This window comes from Lissotriton helveticus, chromosome 10, assembly GCF_964261635.1.
Source record: "Lissotriton helveticus chromosome 10, aLisHel1.1, whole genome shotgun sequence".
Classification (NCBI taxonomy): domain Eukaryota; kingdom Metazoa; phylum Chordata; class Amphibia; order Caudata; family Salamandridae; genus Lissotriton; species Lissotriton helveticus.
In genome coordinates, this window is record NC_136071.1 from 1203252581 (window position 1) to 1203278594 (window position 26014).

The 26014-nt window shown below is 48.7% G+C and overlaps 1 protein-coding gene across 1 annotated transcript in view; it reads right to left on the minus strand.

Moving 5' to 3' along the window:
* F8 (coagulation factor VIII) overlaps nucleotides 1-26014 on the minus strand; it is a 289264-nt gene that overhangs the window by 182542 nt on the left and 80708 nt on the right. The window contains exons 6-8 of the mRNA XM_078664066.1: nucleotides 21908-22001; nucleotides 19754-19968; nucleotides 5838-5988 (exon numbers count right to left, since the gene is read on the minus strand). Of these exons, the coding sequence (XP_078520192.1) occupies nucleotides 5838-5988; nucleotides 19754-19968; nucleotides 21908-22001 (460 nt within the window). The remainder of the gene's footprint in view (nucleotides 1-5837; nucleotides 5989-19753; nucleotides 19969-21907; nucleotides 22002-26014) is intronic.

A 26014-nucleotide genomic window follows, 5' to 3' on the forward strand; every position in this document is an offset into this window, starting at 1 on the left:
TCCCGTCCGCTTCCGGTTGCCTCTCTGTCCTGCCCCCGGCCCGCCTGACTTCCGGGTCGCGGCTGTGGGGGCGGGACTTCCGTCGGGACGCTCTCTGATTGGCCGGCCGGCAAACCACTTCCGGGTCGTCGCGGGCAGCGCGGCGGCCCTTTCCAGGCACTTCCAGGCGGGGGATAAGCAGGAAATGCCGGGTGGGCACCGGCTCTTTTAAAAGGGCAAATAAATCGAGGTGGTCACTCGATCTTAGGGCAGCAATGTCCCTGGCAGGGTGGGCACCTGCCAGGGGATTTCAAAATCGGCAACACGGGGCAATCGCCGGGTGGGCACCGGCTGAGCCAGAAAAGCGCTCCCAAGCGCTAGCAAGCTGAACAAAGCGCTCCCAGGCGCTATAGGGCAAGGTAAGGCGCTCCCGAGCGCCAGGAGCCCCTAAAGCCCAGTCAAAGTCCTTCTAGGCAGGCAGGGGGGGCAAGGCTGGGCCCAGAGCCAGCTCACTGGGTATCCAGGCAGGGAGACACTCCAAGTGGAGGTCCTCTGGCCCAGCAACAGCAGCAGCAGCCCCCTCAGGATCCTGGAAGAGAACAGTTTGTAAGGGGACACAGCCCCTTCTTATACAGGTAAATCCTTTGTCTCAGGGTGCAGGGTGGGGGGAAACCAGTTGCAGCTGGTTTGTGAGCACTGTTGATGGCCCAACCACCCTCTCTATTCACTGGCAGGGCTAGGGTCGTTAGACGCACCACAGGGGGGCGGAGCCAGCATTGTCAGGGGAAAACCCAGCCTCATTCAGGACACAGGTACACTCCTCCCCAGCCATCAGCATGCTAATCTCCCACTCACCACCGGGCAGACCCATCCAGCCTTCCTGGAGCCTGGAATGCCAGCCAGCTCCAGCCAATCACACGCCAGCACCTTCACAGCACACACATAGCCATGTCTAGAAGTGGTACTTCCCCACTAGACACATACATGCCGCATACACCCTTTTACAGCATTCACTCCCACGAGTTCACACATACCAAACTCGAGCCCGCACTCCTCACGCATCAGGAACTACCAGGGACACAGACATTTCCCATGCATTCCTATGGGAAGGCAGGCCTAGCTCATCACATGCACTCAAAGTGCGCACGCACTTTCCACTGGGACACAGTGAAAGTGCGCAGAACCCAAAAATCACCATCACCAGGTCACCATTTAAAGGCAAAAAGTCTAGGGGTGAACCTGCCCTAAGGGCCAAGTCCAACACTGGTGCTTCTCACTGTGCCCATGTGACCAATGGTTCTCACTGTGCCCATGTGACTGATGGTTCTCTCTGTACGCAAGGGACCACAATTGTTCTCCCTGTGCCCCTCTAGTCTCTTGTTTTTTAAGGTACATTTAACCTGAGCACCACTTCTCACTGTGCCTATGTGACCATGATGCATCTCGCTGTGCCAATGTGACTCATGGTTCTTACTGTGCCCTTGTGACCAGGATGGTTCTCACTGTGCCCATGTGACCACAATGCTTCTCGCTGTGCCCTTGTGACCATGATGGTTCTCACTGTGCCCATGTTACCATGATGGTTCTCACTGTGCCCATGTGACAACAATGCTTCTCGCTGTGCCAATGTGGCTGATGGTTCTCCCTGTGCCCATGTGACAATAATGCTTCTCTCTGTGCCCATGTTACCATGATGGTTCTCACTATACCTATGTGACCACGATGGGTGTCACTGTGCCAATGTGACCACAATGCTTCTCGCTGTGCCCATGTGACCACGTTGCTTCTCACTGTGCCAATGTGACCGATGGTTCTCACTGTACCCATGTGACTGCTATGGTTCTCACTGTGCCCATGTGACCGATGCTTCTCACTGTGCCCATGTGACTGATGGTTTTCACTGTGCCCATAAGACCGATGCTTCTCACTGTGCCCATGTGACCGATGGTTCTCACTGTGCCCATGTGACCGATGGTTCTCACTGTGCCCATGTGACCGATGGTTCTCACTGTGCCCATGTGACCGATGGTTCTCACTGTATCCATGTGACCGATGGTTCTCGCGGTGCCCATGTGACCGATGGTTCTCACTGCGCCCAGGTGATTGATGGTTCTCACTGTGCACATGTGACCGATGGTTCTTACTGTGCCCATGTGACAGATGATTCTCACTGTGCCCATGTGAACTGATGGTTCTCACTGTGCCCATGTGACCGATGGTTCTCACTGTGCCCATGTGACCGATGGTTCTCACTGTGCCCATGTGACTGATGGTTCTCACTGTGCCCATCTGACCGATGGTTCTCATTGTGCCCATGTGACCGATGGTTCTCACTGTGCCCATGTGACCGGTGGTTCTCACTGTGCCCATGTGACTGATGGTTCTCACTGTGCCAATGTGACTGATAGTTCTCAATGTGCCCATGTGACTGGGATGATTCTCACTGTGCCCAAGTGACTGCGATGGTTCTCACTGTGCCCATGTGACTGGGATGGTTCTCACTGTGCCAATGTGACTGATGGTTCTCACTGTGCCCACGTCACTGATGGTTCTCACTGTGCCCATGTGACTGGGATGGTTCTTACTGTGCCCAAGTGACTGCGATGGTTCTCACTGTGCCAATGTGACTGATGGTTCTCACTGTGCCCAAGTGACTGCGATGGTTCTCACTGTGCCCATGTGACCGATGGTTCTCACTGTGCCCATGTGACTGATGGTTCTCACAGTGCCCAAGTGACCGATGGTTCTCACTGTGCCCATGTGACTGGGATGGTTGGTTCTCACAGTGCCCATGTGACTGATGGTTCTCACTGTGCCCATGTGACTGGGATGGTTCTCACTGTGCCCAAGTGACTGCGATGGTTCTCACTGTGCGCATGTGACCGATGGTTCCTACTGTGCCCATGTGACCGATGCTTCTCACAGTGCCCATGTGACCGATGCTTCTCACTGTGCCCATGTGACCGATGGTTCTCACAGTGCCCATGTGACCGATGCTTCTCGCTGTGCCCATGTGACCGATGCTTCTCACTGTGCCCAAATGACTGCGATGGTTCTCACTGTTCCCATGTGACCGGTGCTTCTCACTGTGCCCATGTGACCGATGGTTCTCACTGTACACATGTTACCAATGCTTCTCACTGTACCCAAGGGACCACAATGGTTCTCACTGTGCCCATATGACTGCGATGGTTCTCACTGTGCCCATGTGACCGGTGGTTCTCTCTGTAACCAAGGGACCAAAATGGTTCTCACTGTGCCCATGTGACCAGTGCTTCTCACTGTGCCCATGTGACTGCAATGGTTCTCACTGTGCCCATGTGACTGGTGCTTCTCACTGTGCCCATGTGACCAATGGTTCTCACTGTATCCATGTGACTGATGGTTCTCACTGTGCCATGTGACCGATGGTTCTCACTGTGCCCATGTGACTGATGGTTCTCACTGTGCCATGTGACCATGATGGTTCTCACTGTGCCCATGTGACCACGATGGGTCTCACTGTGCCCAAGCGACGGTGATGGTTTTCACTGTACCCATGTGACAGATGGCTTTGTTAATATGGATATTGATGCTTTTATCGATAAAAATGACCGGTGGTTCTCTCTGTAACCAAGGGACCAAAATGGTTCTCACTGTGCCCATTTGACCGGTGCATCTCACTGTGCCCATGTGACTGCAATGGTTCTCACTGTGCCCATGTGACTGGTGCTTCTCACTGTTCCCATGTGACCGATGGTTCTCACTGTGCCCATGTGACTGATGGTTCTCTCTGTACGCAAGGGACCACAATGGTTCTCCCTGTGCCCATGTGACTGCGATGGTTCTCACTGTGCCCATGTGACCGATGGTTCTCACTGTGCCCATGTGACTGATGGTTCTCACTGTGCCAATGTGACTGATAGTTCTCAATGTGCCCATGTGACTGGGATGATTCTCACTGTGCCCAAGTTACTGCAATGGTTCTCACTGTGCCCATGTGACTGGGATGGTTCTCACTGTGCCAATGTGACTGATGGTTCTCACTGTGCCCATGTCACTGATGGTTCTCACTGTGCCCATGTGACTGGGATGGTTCTCACTGTGCCCAAGTGACTGCGATGGTTCTCACTGTGCCAATGTGACTGATGGTTCTCACTGTGCCCAAGTGACTGCGATGGTTCTCACTGTGCCCATGTGACCGATGGTTCTCACTGTGCCCATGTGACTGATGGTTCTCACAGTGCCCAAGTGACCGATGGTTCTCACTGTGCCCATGTGACTGGGATGGTTGGTTCTCACAGTGCCCATGTGACTGATGGTTCTCACTGTGCCCATGTGACTGGGATGGTTCTCACTGTGCCCAAGTGACTGCGATGGTTCTCACTGTGCGCATGTGACCGATGGTTCCTACTGTGCCCATGTGACCGATGCTTCTCACAGTGCCCATGTGACCGATGCTTCTCACTGTGCCCATGTGACCGATGGTTCTCACAGTGCCCATGTGACCGATGCTTCTCGCTGTGCCCATGTGACCGATGCTTCTCACTGTGCCCAAATGACTGCGATGGTTCTCACTGTTCCCATGTGACCGGTGCTTCTCACTGTGCCCATGTGACCGATGGTTCTCACTGTACACATGTTACCAATGCTTCTCACTGTACCCAAGGGACCACAATGGTTCTCACTGTGCCCATATGACTGCGATGGTTCTCACTGTGCCCATGTGACCGGTGGTTCTCTCTGTAACCAAGGGACCAAAATGGTTCTCACTGTGCCCATGTGACCGGTGCTTCTCACTGTGCCCATGTGACTGCAATGGTTCTCACTGTGCCCATGTGACTGGTGCTTCTCACTGTGCCCATGTGACCAATGGTTCTCACTGTATCCATGTGACTGATGGTTCTCACTGTGCCATGTGACCGATGGTTCTCACTGTGCCCATGTGACTGATGGTTCTCACTGTGCCATGTGACCATGATGGTTCTCACTGTGCCCATGTGACCACGATGGGTCTCACTGTGCCCAAGCGACTGTGATGGTTTTCACTGTACCCATGTGACAGATGGCTTTGTTAATATGGATATTGATACTTTTATCGATAAAAATGACCGGTGGTTCTCTCTGTAACCAAGGGACCAAAATGGTTCTCACTGTGCCCATTTGACCGGTGCATCTCACTGTGCCCATGTGACTGCAATGGTTCTCACTGTGCCCATGTGACTGGTGCTTCTCACTGTGCCCATGTGACCGATGGTTCTCACTGTGCCATGTGACTGATGGTTCTCTCTGTACGCAAGGGACCACAATGGTTCTCCCTGTGCCCATGTGACTGCGATGGTTCTCACTGTGCCCATGTGACCGATGGTTCTCACACTGCCCATGTGACTGATGGTTCTCACAGTGCCCATGTGACTGATGGTTCTCACTGTGCCCTTGTGACCGGTGGTTCTCACTGTGCCCATGTGACTGATGGTTCTCACAGTGCCCATGTGACTGATGGTTCTCACTGTGCCCTTGTGACCGGTGGTTCTCACTGTGCCCATGTGACTGATGGTTCTCACTGTGCCCAAGTGACTGCGATGGTTCTCACTGTGCCCATGTGACCGATGGTTCTCACTGTGCCCATGTGACTGATGGTTCTCACTGTGCCCATGTGACCGATGGTGACCGATGGTTCTCACTGTGCCCATGTGACTGATGGTTCTCACTGTGCCCATGTGACCACAATGGTTCTCATTGTGCCCCTGTGACTGGTGCTTCTCATTGCACTCATGTTACCGATGCTTCTCACTGTACCCAAGGGACCACAATGGTTCTCTCTGTGCCCATGGGATTGTCCAGGCGTACCCTGTTCATGTGCCTACTCAGATACTCACTGTGCATGACATTGGAGGCGTAGAAGTCGGGATCTTGCGTGTCGACAGTCGCAGGTTGATGGCAGAATCGCTGGATGTTCTCCTCCAGGTACCAGCTCAAGTTCTCATCAAAGACCGAGAACAGCAGGAACCTCTCCTTGTCTGAAATGAGCTGGAAGAGAAAGTGGAAGCGGTTATGTCCATCGGGGAGCAGGGAAAGGGTGAGGCCGCAACCAGAGGTATGCAGGCCTATCATGAAATGGGGATCTTTCTGATCAGAATGGGGGCTGCTGAAGTATAATGAGGCTGGGGCAGAGCCTGGTACATTTCAGGCACCGACAGTAATGGATGACAGAAGCTGCTGTATTCAAGACATTGTGCAATTTCAGAGTGGACAATTTTCAGGACTGAAAAACTTTCAGTGCATTGTACGGGGAATCCTATCCCCCAAACGGCTGACTCAAATCTCAATCCGTTCCAGGACTTTCATGGCAGGAAAGCCCCTGGCGCATGCTCCGGTGACGTGGGCACTCCTGGCCTGTGATGAAATCACTTATCTTTTTGACCGACTCCCCACAAACCTTGTGTAAATCTTTTTTTTACGTAGAGCTGCTTTTTAGGTCTAGCCTACTAAAAAGTGCATGCGCCGTCTCTTGTGAGGCGCATTGCAGCTTACCAATAACATAGAGAGGGTTGGAGCCCGCCCATTGGTTACCTTTGTTTGGCTGTCCCATTTGCCTGCTTCTTATTCGTTTCCCAGCGTGTCACTTTGTGTTTGTCCCGCCCATGGAGCATTGACACTTTAGGATCTCTCAATGGTAGCATTGCTGCTTCCACTGATTGCTTTTCAAGCACTACTTTTTTCTTCTGTGTAAAGCACTCTATTAGTGTGTGTTTTCGGGCGGTCTCTCTCCAGTACGCCAGTCCCCCAGCACTCCATGTTGCTCTCTGTTGCCCGATGGCTTCTTCCTGCCCACCTCCCTCTTTAGCTCCCCCGTGTGCTTCTCTCCATTGCTTCCCCCATTGGGTCTTCCGTGTTGCTTTGCCCAACACCCCTTGCTGCTTTTAATACCCCCCTCCAGCGTTGCTTTCGCATCCCCTCCAGCCCTTCCCCCTGTTGCTTTCGAGTCCCCTTCCTTGTGCTTCTGCATTCCCCCGCCCTCCACCTGTCAGATTTGTGTAGCTTGTCTTGTAGAGTTAGTCTCGCGTCAAGGGAGGAGGGAAGGTTCATGTGAATCTATGAAAGATGCCACTGCTGGAGAATTATAGTTCTAGGTAATTGAATCTTTCCTCATGCACCACTCCATCTTTCAAAGAGTCACATCTGAGAATTAAGACTAGCAAAGCAATGAAAAACATTCTGTGAACGCATAGGCAGAGCAAGGTTCATCGTAATGAAAGAAGTTGCCTAGCACAGCCTGTCCTGTTGTCGTCCTCGAGCCGCATTACACATGCGACGCATTTTCCTTCATTGCACCGGGCGCACCTTTAAAAAAGTGCACCCCGTGCAATAAAGGAAAATGTGCCCCATTATGGGTAATGCGCTGCCCCAGGGCAGCTGCAAACTCGTGCTGCTGTGGGGGCAGCGCATTCACGTGAAATACAGAGCAGCTGCTTTGAAGCCGCTCCATGTTTCTCAGTGCAAGTGGCAACCCGCCTGCACTGTTAAAGGTGAATAGGGATCCCCTTCCAGGCGGGTGCAGTCAGTGACTGCAACCGCCTACAGGTGAATGTCTGGGGGGTCCGTAGAGCCCCCTTTAACACCTGCAGAGGGCTGCTCTCAGGAGGCGTACTAAGAGTGCGCTACCATTTAGGTCTCAGAAATGAAGCTGAACATCCTGTGATTCTGGGCAAACCACTTGCCCCCAGATGCATCAAGCATCCATTTTGCGATTCCTTATTCACGAAAAAAAAAGAATCGCTAATAAGGAATAGCAAAATGGTATGCAAAAAGAAATCACTTTAAAAATAGCGATTTCTTAAAATTCCTTAATTACGATTCGCAAATTGCGAGTCGCAATTAAGGAATACCTACCCATTCATTCCTATGGGCCTAGGGGCCCATAGGAATGAATGGGAAGAATTTTCAATTAGCGAATCGCAATTAGCGAATCGCAAAATGAGATTGCGATTTCAAGGGTGCAGGGGTGTCCAAAGGACACCCTGTTGCACCCCTGAAATTGATCTGTGAACATATGTTCCGCACACACATGCCCTTAGGGCATGTGTGTGCGCAACATGAAACTTTGAAAAATGCACTTTAGTGCATTTTTCAAAGTTTTCGCAAATTACCATGAAGTTGTACTTCATGGTAATTTGCAAGCCCTATTAGTGAAATCGCTATTTTTTAAACTTTAATGCATTGCATTAAGGAATCTCAATTTGAGATTCCTTAAATGCAAGTAATCGCAATTTAGCGAATTCTCAATTTGCGATTTTTGCATTTGAGATGATGCATCCCAAATGCAAAAATACCGGTCGCAAAGGGACAGATTCTGAGAATCTGCCCCTTTGCGAGGGGTTTTTAGCTTCATGCATCTGGGCCTAGATCTCCCCGTGCCTAACAAAAATGAATATGCTCTCTTGTAATGCAACTGGTGCTACGTAAAGCTCTCTGATACCCGATTCGGTTCAAGTTTGCGCTATATAAAACTCTATAAAATAATAAACTGAAAAAGGGATTCCCTCATTTGCATGAAACGCCTCCTTGAAGGTAGCGCTGGCGCTTTAAGTGCACCAGCGCTATCAATATTACAGAAGGAGCCGCACAAGCGTCTGCGGCCTGTTCTGTAATACCAAAGTACCCAGTGGGTGCACAAAGCGGGCCTTTGATACTTAGGGCCGCATTCTTCATTGCGCAAAAGCATAGGCCGAACAAGGTTAATTGAAATCAAACAAGTTGCAGAGCACCGCCTGACCTGTTGCTGTCCTGGGGCCGCATAACACATGTGGCGCATTTTCCAACATAAATGCACCGCATTGTGGAGAATGCACTGCCCCCAGGGCAGCCGCGAACTCGCATATTCATGTGAAAGAGGTAATGGCTGCTTTGAAAGCCACGATAATCTATGGGATCGCATGTGATAAAGCCACAATAATCTATGGGATCGCATGTGATAAAGCCACAATAATCTATGGGATCGCATGTGATAAAGCCACAATAATCTATGGGATCGCATGTGATAAAGCCACAATAATCTATGGGATCGCATGTGATAAAGCCACGATAATCTTTGGAATCGCATGTTATAAGGCCCCAATAATCCATGGGATTGCTTGTGATAAAGCCCAGTAATCTATGGATCCCATGTGATAAAGGCATGATAATCTGTGGAATCAGATGTGATAAAGTCCCAATAATCCATGGGATCACTTGTGATAAAGCCCCATTAATCCATGGGATCACTTGTGATAAAGCCCTGATAATCTATGGGATCACATGTGATAAGCAAAATCGCAACAGGGGTTTAGCCACTATTTATTTTCAACTTCATATACATTGAAAAACAATGATTGAATTAAGTATGAACATTTATTTCGACACCATAAATATTCATTCGTTTGAATTCTTTAAGTAGATCATGAAACATAACTTTAGTCATATACAATCCAAAATGTCATTAGTACATGCAAATTTTTTTTTTTATCAACAGATTCTTCTGTATTGTTCTTGAAGATGCTCTATGCATTTCGGGTCACACCGGACCCTTCATCAGGAGCAAGTGCCATTTAATCCATCCTACTTGATGCTCGTAAATCGAAGGACTTCAAATAATCTACTGCCTTCGGCAGAGCATCTTTAGGAAACTTTTGTTTTTTTCTACGCCCAAGAAGGAGTCTACGCTCGAGGACCCGTAACTTCCTAGTACTGCCCACACAACTCCACTTTCTCAAGCCTCCAAGGGATACGCCTCCTTCTCCACCCCTGTTGTGATTGTGCGTAGGGGTTGGGACCCAAGGTCTCGAGGTAGGGAGGTTCAGTTTTGGACACGGAAAGGACAAACGTGTCACCCCTGCAGCACACTAGTAAAAGAGTATTAATAGTGTGAAAATACAGTTAAATGAGTATAGTAATTTAGAAGGGAGTGCATCTCTATATCTTAATAAATCACATGTGATAAGGCCACGATAATCTATGGGATCGCATGTGATAAAACCCCGATAATCTATGGGATTGCATGTCATAAAGCTCTGATAATTTATGGAATTGCATGTGATAAGGCCCCAATAGTTTATGGGATCGCATGTGATAAGGCTCCGATAATCCATGGGATCGCATTTGATAATGCCCCGATAATCTATGGGGTCCCATGTGATAAAGCCTGATAATCCATGGGATCATATATAATAAAACCCCAATAATCTATGGGATTGCATGTCATAAAGCTCTGATAATCTATGGGATTACATGTGATAAAGCCCGTATAATATCTGGGATTGCATGTGATAAAGCTCCGATAATCCATGGGATCGCATGTGATAAGGCTCCGATAATCCATGGGATCGCATGTGATAAGGCTGCAATAATCTACTGGATCACATGTGATAAGGCTCCGATAATCCATGGGATCGCATGTGATAAGGCTCCGATAATCCATGGGATCGCATGTGATAAGGCTCCGATAATCCATGGGATCGCATGTGATAAGGCCCGATAATCTAAGCGATCGCATGTGATAAGGCTCATATAATGGGTTCACTAATTCTGCTCTGGATGGGGCAGAAATATCAGACTCTTGGCATGGACCTGACATCATTTCGATCTATAAAATAGCCCCTGAGATATTTCATGCAGCTTCAGACCAATCAGCTTTGTAGATGGTCTGAAGAAACCATTCTGCTGCCACTTGCTGGAAAAATTACTTGAGTGGCCGAAAAGAACATTTTATCAGGCCTACCAGCTGATGTTTGTAAGAAAACTAGCATGATTGAATACATTTTTCAATTGTATTACATGTATTGGAAAAGTGTTACTTTGAGCCAAGGTTACCTGCGAGTATCATTTGTTATTCTCTGGTCAACCTTTGACCTGAACCCTCTCACGGTCTTCGGCTGATCTTTGACCTGATCCCTCTCACGGTCTCTGGCTGATCTTTGACCCTTGACATGACCCCTCTCACAGCCTCTAGCTGGTCCTTGACCTTTGACCTGCTTCGTCTCACAGTCTATGGCTGGTCCTTGACCTTTGACCTGCTTCCTCTCACAGTCTATGGCTGGTCCTTAACCTTTGACCTGCTTCCTCTCACTGGGCCCGATTCATAGAACTAATTTAAGACAAAATCCTAAACTTACTACCATTTAGGATTTAGGATTAGCGCCGGAAAGTAAATTGGACAAAATTAATTTGCACCGGTTTGAGTCACGAGGCTCCCCTAGTCGGCATTATTGTCGAGATGGGATCTGCATCATTTGCATCCTTGCCAATGGGGCCTTCGTTGATGGAATTGGTATGAGTTCTTCCTTGTTGGATGAATTCTCATTGATGATGAAGTTGTCATCAACATCGGTGCCAACGGTGGCAGGGCTAGCGTCAAAGGGGCACACGTCGACAGGACTCTTTGCCTCATCAAAGCTCACCGTTGGTGGTGACGGACTGGGCCTTCTCATCAGAGTAGACATCAACAATGACATTTTGGGCGGTTTTCTTAGTCTCAGCTGTCAACAGGGACCTCATCGACAGTGCTTAGTCTACTTAGAAGTTGAGGGGGAGGATGTCTCACCTCAGGCAGGTCTTTCTCGGGCTTGTTCTGCTTTCAGACACCTGGACCTTCAAGGTGGACACGGAGGGTCTTTGGGTTGGAGTTACAAAGTTCTATGCAAATGGACCTGCAAATGACGTACTGGAAATGACAACCACTGCTCTTCTTCACTTTAGATGCGCCTTTAACAGACTTTCTACATGGAGAATCCATATTCAAGACTTCCAGGAGGGTTCCTCCTCTGTCATTCAACATCTGCACACTGGCAATTGCCAAAGTGCACAGGCGTTGGGCACACGTCCTGTTTGGTTTGGACAATAAATACATTTAGGGGCAGATTTACTTAGATTTGTGATGGGTTGCGTCACTTTTTTTGACAGCGCCTGATGCAAAATCTTTTGGTATTTACTGAGCTATGCAAAGCCACTTTGCGTAGGTGTGTATGGTTTAGTAAATGCAAGGTAACGCCGCACAGTGCATAGCGCTGCCGTGAATTAACGTGCATTAAGAAAGGCAGAATAGGCGTTCCCGTGCATCCACCAATGGATTTTGATACATTCACGGATTTATTAAAGCGAGTTAACCTGGAAAGAGTAACAATTCTACGTCTCCCTAAAGCAGGCATAACGAAGAGATATCTTTACTTCTCCTCATTATTTCCTCTTTGAACGTTTGATGCATTTAGTAGGACACATAGAAAGAGGAAAACGCCATTAAGGATTGTTTTTGTGCAGTAAGGTACTCCGCCCTGTACACAAATAATCTTACCTGTAACATAGACAACCTTACACCATGGTGCAAGGGTGCCTGCGTTAGTGCTAGGCAGCACACTAGTAGCGGCAGGCAGGGAAGGAGGGTGGAGGGGCGGGGTGGGGGGTAGAGGAGGGCAGACATGATAAAAATAGAACAACACCTCTTACCTCTTCTGCCGGCCATCTCTCCTCACTTCTCCGGAGTCCGGGAACCAGGAGGGACCCAGGATTCCCATAGCCAATCACAACGCTGCAAAGGAAGCATTGTGATAGGTCTAAGCACCGTGGATCGGCGCTCAGACGGGGACGGGGGGCCTGGGCATGTTCCCCACCAGGCTGTGTAATGCAGCCTGGTGGGGAAGATGCTAAGTGCACATGTCACAGATGGCCATACAAGCAGTCATGTGCACTTGGTGTGCACGATCCACTCCTCCCCCTGTGCCTCCATCCCCACCCTGTCCTAACCTAGCTCCAAACCTGCAAAAAATAAAATGATAATAACTAAGATATTATGATTTTATTTTCCTTGCTCAAAGAGCAGTGGGGCGACGCTCCTCCGCCTCAGATGAGGAGCTGTCCATCGCACACAGTGCTGCAGCTCAGGGAGAGAGAAGGATTCTTTCATATCTTAGTAGATAGAGCACATTTCTGCTGTCTCCCTTTCACGGAACGTAGTAACTTTGCTAGCTGCCCCGTGTTTCATGAAATGGGAGCAAATATGCCCCTTAGTCTGTGGGTCTTCAGCAACAATCTTCCTCACTCCACATGTAGCTTTGATAGAGATTTTGGCTGTGATGCCTCAGCCATGGTGCTTTGGTTTCCAGACTTCCAAAGAATAGAGCGAGCCCTGCTTTCTTTTGGTTAATGTAGGTTTTTGAAAGATCTTTTCTGAAGAAAAAAAACAAAAGTGGTAGTATGAAGATAAAAAGAGCACAGCTCTAAGGATCCCCTGTTGCCGGTTCACGTGGGGATAAAACCTTACCATAGTGCCACGGCACTGCACTGATTGGGTAGACTTTGAGCAGTAGGTGAGGCGGGTGGGATACTGCTGGTCTGTGGTTCTTTACAGTTTGTGGTCGATGGTATTGACTGTATTCTGAAACTGCTGTGGTAACTCTGGATACCAAGGGTCGCCAGTGCCACCCACACCTGGAGACCCAACAGTTCTATGGCCACACTAACTCCCCTGAGGCAACAGGACAGTATCCAGAGTCCTTGGGTGGAAAGATGGCTTTGAAGCATGGGAGGGTGATACAAGGGCACAGCGCAGAGGGTACCTCCATCTCTGGGACGAGGCATGCCCACTGCACCTGCAGCGCTGCAATGGTCTCTGCCGCCACTCAACCCTCTACATAGTGGAATGGTCTTTGGGTCAGCCCTGTCCAGCAGTAATGAAAACTGTCTCTTTCCTTGAGGCGGCCTACACACAGCCTTCAGTCCACTGGCCTTACCTTCTGATTTTTCATGGTCAGGTGCCAGCACCCTTCGATAGTGTGCAGTATATAATCTTCTTCAAAGTCGAAGCAACCAAGCTTCATTCCAGACCACAGATGTGCTCCTATTCTTGAGGAGTCAGAGCAACAAGCAGAACCCTGTCCCTGGCAAATACCTCTCCAGGTAGGTGCAGAAAGCTTCCTTCTGAAGTGCAGACAGAGCACAACTACTGATTGGATTTGGCCATATTTGTTTTAACTTGGAGGCACTGGGTGGAAGCCAATGGCCACTGAATCACAAGTTCAAGTTTAACATTTTGTATAGCGGACTACTCACCCAGAGGGTCTCAAGGCGCTTGAGGGAGGGGGGTAATTTATTTATCGAATATCCAAGTTTTTAGTTGTTTTCTGAAGGAGAGGTGGTTCTGCGTAAGGCGGAGGTGGGTGGGGAGAGAATTCCAGTTCTTGGCCGCTAAGTAGGAGAAGGATCTTCCCCCCATGGTGGATCTTTGTATGCGTGGAATTGTGGCGAGGGCTTGATTGGACGATCATAGTTTGCGGGTGGGGGTGTAAAAGGACCGGCGAGTGTTGAGGTATTCGGGTCCTAGGTCATAGAGGGCTTTGTGTGCGTGGGTGAGCAGACGGAAAGTTATTCTCTTGTTGACGGGGAGCCAGTGGAGGTCTTTCAGGTGACCGGAAATGTGAGCTTGGCGGGGGATGTCTAGGATGAGTCTGGCTGAGGCGTTTTGGATGCATTGGATTTTTTTCTGTAGTTTGGCTGTGGTTCCGGCGTAAAGGGTGTTTCCATAGTCCAGTCGGCTTGTGACCAGTGCATGTGTGACCGTCTTTCTTGTTTCGGTGGGGATCCAATGGAAGATTTTTTTGAGCATACGTAGGATGTTGAAGCATGATGATGAGACGGCGTTGACTTGTCTGGTCATCGAGAGGGAGGAGTCCAGGATGAAGCCCAGGTTACGTGCGTGGTCTGTTGGTATGGGTGCGGTTCCCAGGGCCGGTGGGAACGGCTGTTCTTCATCCACTCGGCTACTTCTTTCATCCCTTCGTGTAGGTTGGTTTTGGCGGTGTTTGAGTGTTTGGTGAGGGAGAGGATCAGCTGGGTGTCGTCTGCGTAGGAGATGATGTTGAGGTTGTGTTGGCGCGCGATGGATGCGAGGGGACTCATGTATACGTTGAAGAGGGTGGGACTGAGTGATGATCCTTGTGGTACGCCGCAGATGATTTTGGAGGCCTCTGATCTAAAAGGGGGAGGCGGACTCTCTGGGTTCTTCCGGCGAGGAACGAGATGATCCAGTCCAGTGCTTTTCCTTGTATTCCGACGTTGCTGAGGCGTTGTATAAGGGTGTTGTGACAGACTGTGTCGAAGGCTGCGGAGAGGTCAAGTAGGATGAGGGCGGCTGCTTCTCCGTTGTCCAGTAGAGTTCTAATGTCGTCTGTTGCTGCGATGAGGGCGGTCTCGGTGCTGTGTTTGGCTCGGAAGCCAGACTGCGAAGGGTTGAGGGATTTGTTGGCTTCGAGGAAGGCGGCGAGCTGACTGTTGATGGCTTTCTCAATGACTTTGGCAGGGAATGGGAGGAGCGAAATGGGGCGGTAGTTCTTGAGTTCAGTGGGGTCTGCTGTGGGTTTCTTCAAGAGGGCGCTGAGTTCGGCATGTTTCCAGCTTACCGGGAAGGTAGCGGAGTTGAGGGAGCAGTTGATGACGTCTCGGAGATGGGGTGCGATAATGGAGTCTGCTTTGTTGAAAATGTGGTGGGGACATGGGTCGGTTGGCGATCCTGAGTGGATGGAGTTCATCAGGCGGATGGTGTCTTCACTGGTGATTGGGTTACAGGCGCAAAGGTTGTTGGAGGGGGGTTTAGCTTCGGAGGTGGGTGGGGTGGACTGGTCTCCAAAGCTGTTATATATGTCAGCGATTTTGTTGTGGAAGAACAAGGCTAGAGAGTTGCAGATGTCTTGGGAGGGAGTGATGTCGTTGGTGCCGGCGGTGGGGTTGGTAAATTCTTTGACGATGTTGAATAGTTCCTTGCTGTTGTTGGCGTTGTTGTCGAGTCGATCCTTGAATGCTGATTTCTTGGTGGAACGGATCAGCTGGTGGTATTTGCGGGAGGCGTTCTTGAAGGTGGCCAGGTTGTCAGTGGTAGGGTTTTTTCTCCAGACTTTCTCAAGGGTGCGACAGATCTTCTTGGATTTCTTAAGGTCATCGTTGAACCAGGGGGCTTTTTTGCTACCTTGCTTGATTTGATGGTTTTTCAAGGGTGCTAATTCGTCAGCGCTGTGGGTGATCCATTGTGTGAGGTTGGTGGCTGCTTGGTTTGGGTCCGATGATTTGCCAGGAGGGTTTTAGTGAAGCGATGTGAAGAGCTGGTCGGTGGTGATTTTGTTCCAGTTTCTGCGGGGAATTGGTTGTGGGTGGTTGTGGGTCGTAGTCTTTTTGTAGTTGAAGTGAACGCAGCTGTGGTCCGTCCAATGGAGAGCTGTGGTATGATTGAAGGAGATGTGCTTGCTGGAGGTGAAGATTGGGTCGAGTGTGTGCCCGGCATAGTGGGTGGGGGTGTCAACAAGTTGTTTGAGTCCGAGATTGGCGAGGTTGTCCAGAAGGGTGGTGGTGTTGCTGTTGTTATTATTTTCCAGGTGGAAGTTGAGGTCTCCCAGTAGAATGTAGTCCTCGGAGGGGAGGGCGTGTGGGCTGATGAAGTCAGTGATGTCTTCGCTGAATTGTGTGTGGGTTCCTGGTGGTCTGTAGATGAGGGTGCCTCTGAGTGTGGTCTTGGGGTCGGTGTGAATCTGGAATTGAAGGTGTTCGGCGTGTTTGCTAAAATGCGACTACGCGCCCCCCATCCAAAAAGGATGTCTCTTCCTGGTTTATATTTCCTCTCTTCATCCTGAGATTTCTCCTTTAATCCAGAGCTTTTTAGAAGGGCATAGAATGAGCTGGAAAGGAAAGATCAAGCTACATGTATGACAGTGAATGAAACCTGATGCCCTCAGTCAACCTCTCAAGTTGCTAGGCTACATTTAGCAGAACACAATGGGAGGAAGTAGTGGTCAGTGGTAGGGAATATGCTGATGGGAGGAGGCAGTGTATATTCACCAAACCTGTCAGACATCTACTGGTTCTCTGGTCCAGGGGATGAAGGCTATCACATTCGTCTGGTGAAAAAAGCCCTCGTCATGACTCCGCCCACTCCCATAGAACGCCCGCACAGGCAGGGAATTAGCCGCGCGTGGGAGGGCCGCGGCAGTTATGACGAGATCAGCTCGTCATGAGCACAGCTCCACTGTGCCTCATGACGAGCTGAGCTCGTCATAAGCATGCAACGGGTTAAAGGGGGGAAAGCCTCACGTTTGCACCTGTGTTTACAGTATTCCTTACAACTACCAGTGCATTACTAAGATGTTCACCTCACTTGCTCAGATTCCCTATTTAATACTGAAAAGCCTGTAACACATGCAGCAATAGGGAAGTCCGAGAGTGCAGGAAAGTGCCCTTTTTGTATGGTCCCCCACATTTTGAGCCTGTGCTGATGCTTATGACACTGGAAGTGCACGGGAGCCGGCTTCCCAAACCCCAGTGCTAGTGCTCTCTCCCTAAACCGAATGTAACAAATTGGTGCTCCCAATGGGCAAGGACTTTTACCCCATTCCCTTGTAAAGTAATACCAAAGGTACCGAGGGCATGGGTGTTAAAGGGGTCACCCGGGCCTGAAGCACTATTTGTGCCACCGTCAGTGACCCAAGTATGGTGATGACAGCTGAACCGCAATTGCAGACTGCAGGAACAGTGCAAACTGCCCCAACTCGACCTTTTTACCCTCACCAGGAGTGGCAAGGTCAAAGCACTATCTTTAATATATGTCAGTCACCCCTAAAGTAGCCCTCCTAAACCCATGTGGCAGGGTACAGTATATTAAAGGTGTGGACATATAAATGCAAGAGTATATGTCCCTAGAGTAGCCCTCTCAATTAAAGACTACTATAAGTGATCAGCGGGCCATAGGATAACATGAGCTGGCAGCGGGGCACCCCTGAGGTCGCCAGCTCCATTATGGTACAGCCAAAAATGGTCATGTTTGCTATCAAACAATGTGCCTCTTCACCCCTGATATGATTTGATGTGGCATGCACCCAGGTGCCGACCTTAGAGTTTGCCCTCCTGGTTGACCCAGCCTTTCCTCTGCGCTGGCTGAGAGCCTGCAGCTGCCACTGCCCCAAAAGGAATCTGACCTCCTGCCAGGCTATGTGAACACTCCCAGGAGTCAGAAACAAAGTCCTGCCCAGGAAAGAGGTGACACTTCCCTGCCTGGCAGGATGGCTAGTGACGTGGCACATCAAGCCGGTAAGGTTCAAAGCATGCACAGTCTCTTATAAGCATGCAGGCTGCCTTCCAAAGGAGGAAGCTGCCCTCCCCCTGTCCCCAGGCACATTTACACCCGGGCAGGTGGGAACATTAGTGTGTCGCGAGGGGTACACCCCCAGAGGGCTAGCCACACCCCTAGGGTTGGCTACCTGGCCTGTACAGACAAGGAAGGTTTCTGACAAAGTGTCAGGATAGAGGTTTTTGGGTAGAAAAGGTGACACCCACCCACAGATGTGGTCAACTCAGGGGCAGATTTGCCTATTGGCCACTTGCACCAACAACTACTTGCCACTAAATCTAGGATTTCTGGGACACCCTTGACACCAGAACCTCAGTACAAAGAGACCTGACTCTGCGACTTCAGGACGGTACAAAGCAAAGGTGCAACAACCTGCACCTATAGCAATCACCCTGCACCTGCACGACTGTGACTCATCCCGGACCATAGACCGGCTCCCCCAGACAGAGGCCCCCTTTGAGCGCCAAAGGCAACTCCAGACTCCCTTAGACACGTGGCACTAGTCCCCTGCAGCCCACAGGCAAAGACAAGCTCCTGGAACCAAAGAATTGCTTGTCATTGATCCTTCGAGGAATCACCCAAAGGTAGATGGTCAGCGTATTGTGGGAAACATAGTCCTGACCTCCAGTAAGTTTCGGGTAGCTACTATTTTCCCTGGAACCCCCGGACGTCGATGTATCATCTTGCTGACCTTACCGCTACCAAGACTTGTTGGTGACCACCATCTTTACTCAACGCTGCAACAAGAGGGAACAATGCAGCATGTTGAACCGCCCACAGCAGTGGTCCAGTTGTCAACCTTTTGCATCCCTTTCCTCCCCAGCCCCGTCTAAGCGGTAAACCCAGCTCTCCTGTTGCTCCGACTTCCCCGCCAAGGACAGGAAGCACAACGCTGCACCCGGGCCTCTCAGGCCACGTACAATTTAACTGACTGTTGTGGCTTGGTCCTGGGACCTGCATCACCTTAACCCTCCGTGGGTTCCATATAACTCGACCTGCAAGTGACCGATTGTCACTAGTGCTTTTCCCCATTGACCGCTAAAGTAAAGTCTTGCAGTTGAGAATTGCAGTGTTTTATTGTTTCTTCTAAAATCCATAAATCCAGCTGTGGGCATCCCATTGTGTTTGTTTTGGTGTCAAAATGTATACAAGAGTCAATCTGATTTGTTTTTATAAATTGGTGTTGGATTTCCTTTGAGTTGTGTCAATTATTTATTGTCCATGAAATGCGTAACACATGTTCCTCTAGTAAAGCCTCACAGCTCTTTGCCTCACTACCAGGACTGATGTACGGGTTTATTATAGGGAACCCCAAGACCTTCTTTGGGTTATTGTGCTAGTATTACAGTGTGAGGCCTAACCAGCATCTCCACAAAATACTCTTCTTTCCTACAGAGTGCACGTTTAGTAGCAAATGTTCCCTTTTCATGAGCACTAAATCCCCACTCACAGATCTCCCCAACACCTCAAGTGATTGAGTGCAGATTATGTCATGACCCACAGGCACCCTTCTGTTGTGCCCTTCTTCTGTGTAATCTGTGGAAGGGGTTCAGGAAGCGGCTTTTTCCTTTTTGGGGTTATATGGCCAGTGGTTCGGCTAAGGACTCACCTCGTTCCTTCAGTTTTGTTATGTGAACAGTGGTGGCGACCAGGACTCACCTCGTTTCCTCTCCGGTCCAGTGTCTCCTTGTTGCAGATAATCAAGGGTCCGATAAGGCCGGACGCCATGTCGCGCTCTGGATCCAGGGAGCTGTAGTAGAAGCGCGTCAGGCAGCGGGCATCCGACGAGGTTGGCCCATCATCCGGAGTCACTCGCCAGCTGTATGAGAAGGTCTCCTCTGGATGGATGGGCAAGTGCTTCACATCTGTATGTGCTAAAAGCAAAGAGAACATTAGGGTCACTTTATAACCAAATACCTGGGAGTAAACTTCTTCAAATATTACAACAGGCAGATTGGGACACCGAAGTTAAAACGTGTGGTAGTTTTGTTTAACAGTCGGTGGTATGCAGATAATAAGCGATCCTTTTCAAAGCCCAGTCTGTTGGCTTACATGCAGGGCTGGTGCTGGATGAAGCCACCAAGGGGCCACCATGAAGAGGGAGGTAGACTGCCTCCAGAAACAGGAACCATCACCCCAGGCCTTTCCTTGGGTTCTGGGCCAGCTGTTGTTACTGGGCAGTAAGCCTTGTGTTCTGTTGTGTGCCACTGCTGTCCCAGGCCAACACTACTATGACACTGAGTAAAAAAGTTACTCTCTTTGGTAACTGTGCTCTCCCCAGGGAGTGAAGTTGAGCAATCAATGTTTTCTCTGCCATGTTTCCCAGAGAGAGAAGTTTAGAAACTCAGAGGCAGAATGAAAGAATAAGAAACTCTCAGAACACTCAATGTTTAGCCAGTACTTGTTCTCAGAGGAGAGTAAGAGTTTTAATGATAGAGAAGTGAAACCTATAACAAACACTAATAACCGAGGGATGAGACACATCTCCAGATGTTTGTAAAATGTTGATGTGCTCAGTTCTAGATTGTTTACAGCAATTGGGCATAGTGATCCCTGAGGGGGCATGTCCTGGGCTCCTGGGGCAGGGAGGGGTTACTGTGCAGCACCCTGTCTGGGTCCTCACACTTACCACTGGTGTCCTGGGGCCACTAATACTGTCCAGGAGGACAACCAGGTCACTTCCATTTCAGTACTTCACTATTTCTAGGCCACAAGAGTGAGCTGTAAATTATTATTTATAATCAGACACTATACAATGTTGTAAATAACTCTCAGTAAAGGGTGATTTATACTCAGATACTGCATAAAATAGCAAATAACACTAACATTCAAGATCAATGAACGTTCTGTGTCTTTTTTCGGGCAAGATAAAGCACTTGTACTATCGGTGAATAGATTGGTAAAAGGATGCACCGACCACGAGACGCGAGCGTTCGTGAAATTCATGGCATGACATTTTTTACCCTGATGAAGGGCTAGTCCTGAAGTTCATTGGGATTCCTAGTAAATGCATTGGAAATACTTCAATCGTTGTGTGATGTTTCAACATTATGAACATCAATTATTTCAAAATCGAATAAAAGAAGATTTACATTACAAGAACTGATTACTGATTGATTACCTTGAAAGAAATTTTGAGAATTTCATAATTGTTGAGTAACTAGCCATTCCACTATGTTGTCATGGTGCCCTAGTGGTGGCGAGGGTCATGGGCCCCTAGCCATGTTGCGATGGACTTACGGAGAGACAAATGCTCTTCAGTGTCCTCGAGGTCTAGTCAGCTAAGGCCCTGCCTCTGGCCCTAAACTAGCCACAGTAGTGAATTTGCAGATGTTTGGTGCAGAAGGGGTGGAGGTGCCTGGCAGATGAACACATTTTTTGGTTCCAAGTGAAAAATAGTGGCCTGCTGGTGCTCGGCCCTGTGTGTGATACAGATGGTCTTGAATTAATTCCTTTGTGCAACAAGAAGCCAGTTGAGGAAGACAGAGGCAGGAGGCATGTGATTAAATCTCTTGATTGGGAACAAGGAAGGCCCAAATGGTTGAGTCTGAGGGAAAATCAAGCCCTTCTCCTGCCAGGAAGCACAGGAAAGGCAAGGTTTTTCTTTATTGAATAAAGGTGTTAGAAATTAGTGTTGCATGTAAGGTGACCTTCAACAGGCAAGGAAAGGTTGTCTTCTAGATGGACAATGCTTTTTCTTGAACTCTTGGAAGCTGGAAAGTGGGCTGAGGTGGGGATGGTGAGGGGTGCAGTTCCAGAGGTCAGTGCTCCTGAAAGGGGTAAATATTATACATTTTATCAGAAGTATCTTACCTTTAGATGCTGCCTTTGGGTTGAAAGCCCCGACACTGGCGAGTCCATGAGGGTAGATGTTGTAGGGGCGGCTGGCGCGGTTCTTGAACACAATCTGAAATGACACAGCGAGTCACCATTGTACGCATGTAGGAGCAAAAGAAGCCCTGAAATACTGTAATGTCTTTCATTAGTTTGCTGTATTATGTGAAAAGGGGCCCCTGATTTTTTAATTGTTAATATTACTAGGTTTTGTGACCAGATCACTACCAGTACTGTTGCCCATCACAAGGGTACCAGTGCATATTGCCTTCACTTTGTACCACTCACAAATTTAAACAACTAATGAACTTGCTGTTTCCATATATATTTTTTTGCAAAAAATGATGGAAATTCTGAAAGCAGTGGTGGCTAACATGAAAAGGCTACACATATTCCTTCAGGTGCCAGCCCCTTTCTCCCTTTTGACAGTTTATAGCAGAAGGGAAAATATTGCATCCCTTCCTGCAGTCCTGGTTTGCTGTAGCAGGAGGCTTTAAGCAAATTCTCTTGTAAGTTTTCTGAGTGGGAGTTTGTATTGTATTGTATTAAAGTATTTATTTTGTGTTTACTACATCTATGTGTGGTCAGAAGGATATTGTCGTTATTTTGACCCTAAGTGGGAAGTGTTTCCACTTCACGCGTGATGAACACCAAGGTGCTGCTTTGGGATGCAGCACATAGCAGGGTTGTGGATGATGAGGTGTGAGCAACACAGCCATGCAGTATATTGTTTTCTAGTATGCTTGTACCTTTCAACAGATCTGCAGGTCCATTAATGGCATTTCACATAATATAAGGCCTGATTTAGAGTTCAGCGGGTGGGTTATTCCGACACAAATGTGACACGCTGTTTCCACACTATAGAAAAAAACTAAAATAAATAAATGAATATCCTGTCTGCCGCATTATACGTGCATTATGTCCAATAGAACTTGTAACATGGCAGTCAGGATACCCGTCATGTTTGTGATGGAGTAACCCATCCACCGATCTCTAAATCAAGCCAGTAGTCTGCTTTACTGGTCACCGCACTGGGTTGTCCAATCTGAGATTTTGTGTGGCAGTGTGGCCCAGAGCTGGCATGGCTGGAGGGAAAGGGAAGTGGATCGATCTGTTGAGATGGACATTTTATTATCATCCCATATCTGTACGTCTTTGTGAGACGTAACAAAGCAGTCCTGTTGCATCAATATTTGGGACCCGCAGTGGTGGACTATATTAAAGTCCTCTGAGTTTTCCAGCAATGTTTGACTGATCTCTTCAGTTCTTCCATGCCTGTTCATTTGGTGATGTTTGTTGTTTTGGCTGTACAGTGCTGGTCATGGATAACCTTCATAGCTGATATGTCTTATGTGAATTTAAGAGGTATAAGTTATATTCTATTGCTGATGCTGCACAGTTTTGTTTTAGTACTATTGTGGGCCATAACTTTTGAATATGCAAGTACATAACTTCATAATGCTATGGTAAACCATAGGCCAAGCCTTCTTTGCTGGCTGAATTGTTTGCATTTCGAAGGTTGTAAGCTGAGAACTGCGCATGATGGCCAACTGTATTCTGTGCTCAGTTGCCGGAATGTGGGTGGCGAAGTTATATAGGAAATACCCATTTTCTTAACAAAAGTGTATATGCTCCTGGGTGCCTTTAATGTTGACTGGTTGTGAGTTCTAGAGCTCAGTGGCACGTACTGAGAAAGCAGTGCCTCCTACGGATTTCTATGGCAAGGTAAGGTGATGATAAGTTGTGCAAACCTGTAGCGCAGTCGTCTGTTTGGTTTGTATTGCTTGAATTTAACTTGTACATATAGTGGTCCTTTTCCTTAAAGGTTCTGTGAACAATGCAAACTGCCTTGAACTTTGCCCTTATATCTCTAGATCTCAATGCCAGCGTCCTATCCCTAGATCTCAACGCCAGCGTACTATCCCTAGATCTCAACACCAGTGTCTTATCCTCAGATCTCAACACCAGTGTTGTATCCCCAGATCTCAATGCCAGTGTCCTATCCTCGATCTCAGTGCCAGCGTCCTAACCTAGATATCAATGCCAGCGTCCTATCCTAGATCTCAATGCCAGCGTCCTATCCCTAGATCTCAATGCCAGCGTCCTATCCCTAGATCTCAATGCCAGCTTACTATCCCTAGATCTCAACACCAGTGTCTTATCCTCAGATCTCAACACCAGTGTTGTATCCCCAGATCTCAATGCCAGAGTCCTATCCTCGATCTCAATGCCAGTGTCCTAACCTAGATCTCAATGCCAGCGTCCTATCCTAGATCTCAATGCCAGCATCCTATCCCTAGATTTTAATGCCAGTGTCCTATCCCTAGATGTCAATTCCAACGTCCTCGCCCTAGATCGCAATCCCAGCGTACTATCCCTAGATCTCAATGCCAACGTCCTATCCCTAGATCTCAATCCCAGCGTCCTATCCCTAGATCTCAATGCCAATGTCCTATCCCGAGATCTCAATGCCAGCGTCCTATCCCTAGATCTCAATGCCAGCGACCTATCCTAGATCTCAATGCCAGCGTCCTATCCCTAGATCTTAATGCCAGTGTCCTATCCCTAGATCTCAATGCCAGCGTCCTATCCCTAGATGTCAATGCCAACATCCTAACCCTAGATCTCAATCCCAGCGTCCAATCCCTAGATCTCAATGCCAATGTCCTATCCCTAGTTCTCAATGTCGGCGTCCTATCCCTAGATCTCAACCCCAATGTCCTATCCCTAGATCTCAATGCCAGCATCTTATCTTTAGATCTCAATACCAAAGTCCTATCCCTAGATCTCAACGCCAGCGTCCTATCCCTAGATCCCAATGCCAGCATCCTATCCCTAGATCCCAACGCCAGTGTCCTATTCCAAGATCTCAATGCCAGCATCCTATCTCTAGATCTCAATGCCAGTATCCTATCCCTAGATCTCAATGCCAGCGTCCTATCCCTAGATCTCAATGCCAGCATCCTATCCCTAGATCCCAACGCCAGTGTCCTATTTCTAGATCTCAATGCCAGCATCCTATCTCTAGATCTCAATGCCAGTGTCCTATCCAGGATCTTAATGCCAGCGTCCTATCCTAGATCTCAAAGCCAGCTTCCTATCCCTAGATCTCAACACCAGCGTCCTATCCCTAGATCTCAACCCCAATGTCCTATCTCTAGATCTCAATGCCTGCGTCCTATCCATAGATCTCAATGCCAGCGTCCTATCCCTAGATCCCAATGCCAGCATCCTATCTCTAGATCTCAATGCCAGTATCCTATCCCTAGATCTCAATGCCAGCGTCCTATCCCTAGATCTCAATGCCAGCATCCTATCCCTAGATCCCAACGCCAGTGTCCTATTTCTAGATCTCAATGCCAGCATCCTATCTCTAGATCTCAATGCCAGTATCCTATCCCTAGATCTCAATGCCAGTGTCCTATCCAGGATCTTAATGTCAGCGTCCTATCCTAGATCTCAATGCCTGCGTCCTATCCCTAGATCTCAATGCCAGCATCCTATCCCTAGATCTCAATGCCAGCATCCTATCCCTAGATCCCAATGCCAGTGTCCTATCCCTAGATCTCAATGCCAGCGTCCTATCCTAGATCTCAATGCCAGCGTTCTATCCTAGATCTCAATGCCAGTGTCCTATCCCTAGATTTCAAAGCCAGCATCCTATCCCTAGATCTCATTGCCAGCGTCCTATCTCTAGATTTCAATGCCAGTGTCTTATCCCTAGATCTCAATGCCAGTGCCCTATCCCTAGATTTCAAAGCCAGCATCCTATCCCTAGATCTCATTGCCAGCGTCCTATCCCTAGATTTCAATTCCAGTGTCTTATCCCTAGATGTCAATACCAATGTCCTATCTCTAGATCTCAATGCCAGCATCCTATCCCTAGATCCCAGCACCAGTGTCCTATCTCTAGATCTCAATCCCAGCGTCCTATCCTAGATCCCAATCCCAGCGTCCTATCCCTAGATCTCAATGCCAGCATCCTATCCCTAGATCTCACTGCCAGTGTCCTATCCCTAGATCTCAATGCCAGCTTCCTATCCCTAGATCTCAATGCCAGCGTCCTATCCCTAGATCTCAATGCCA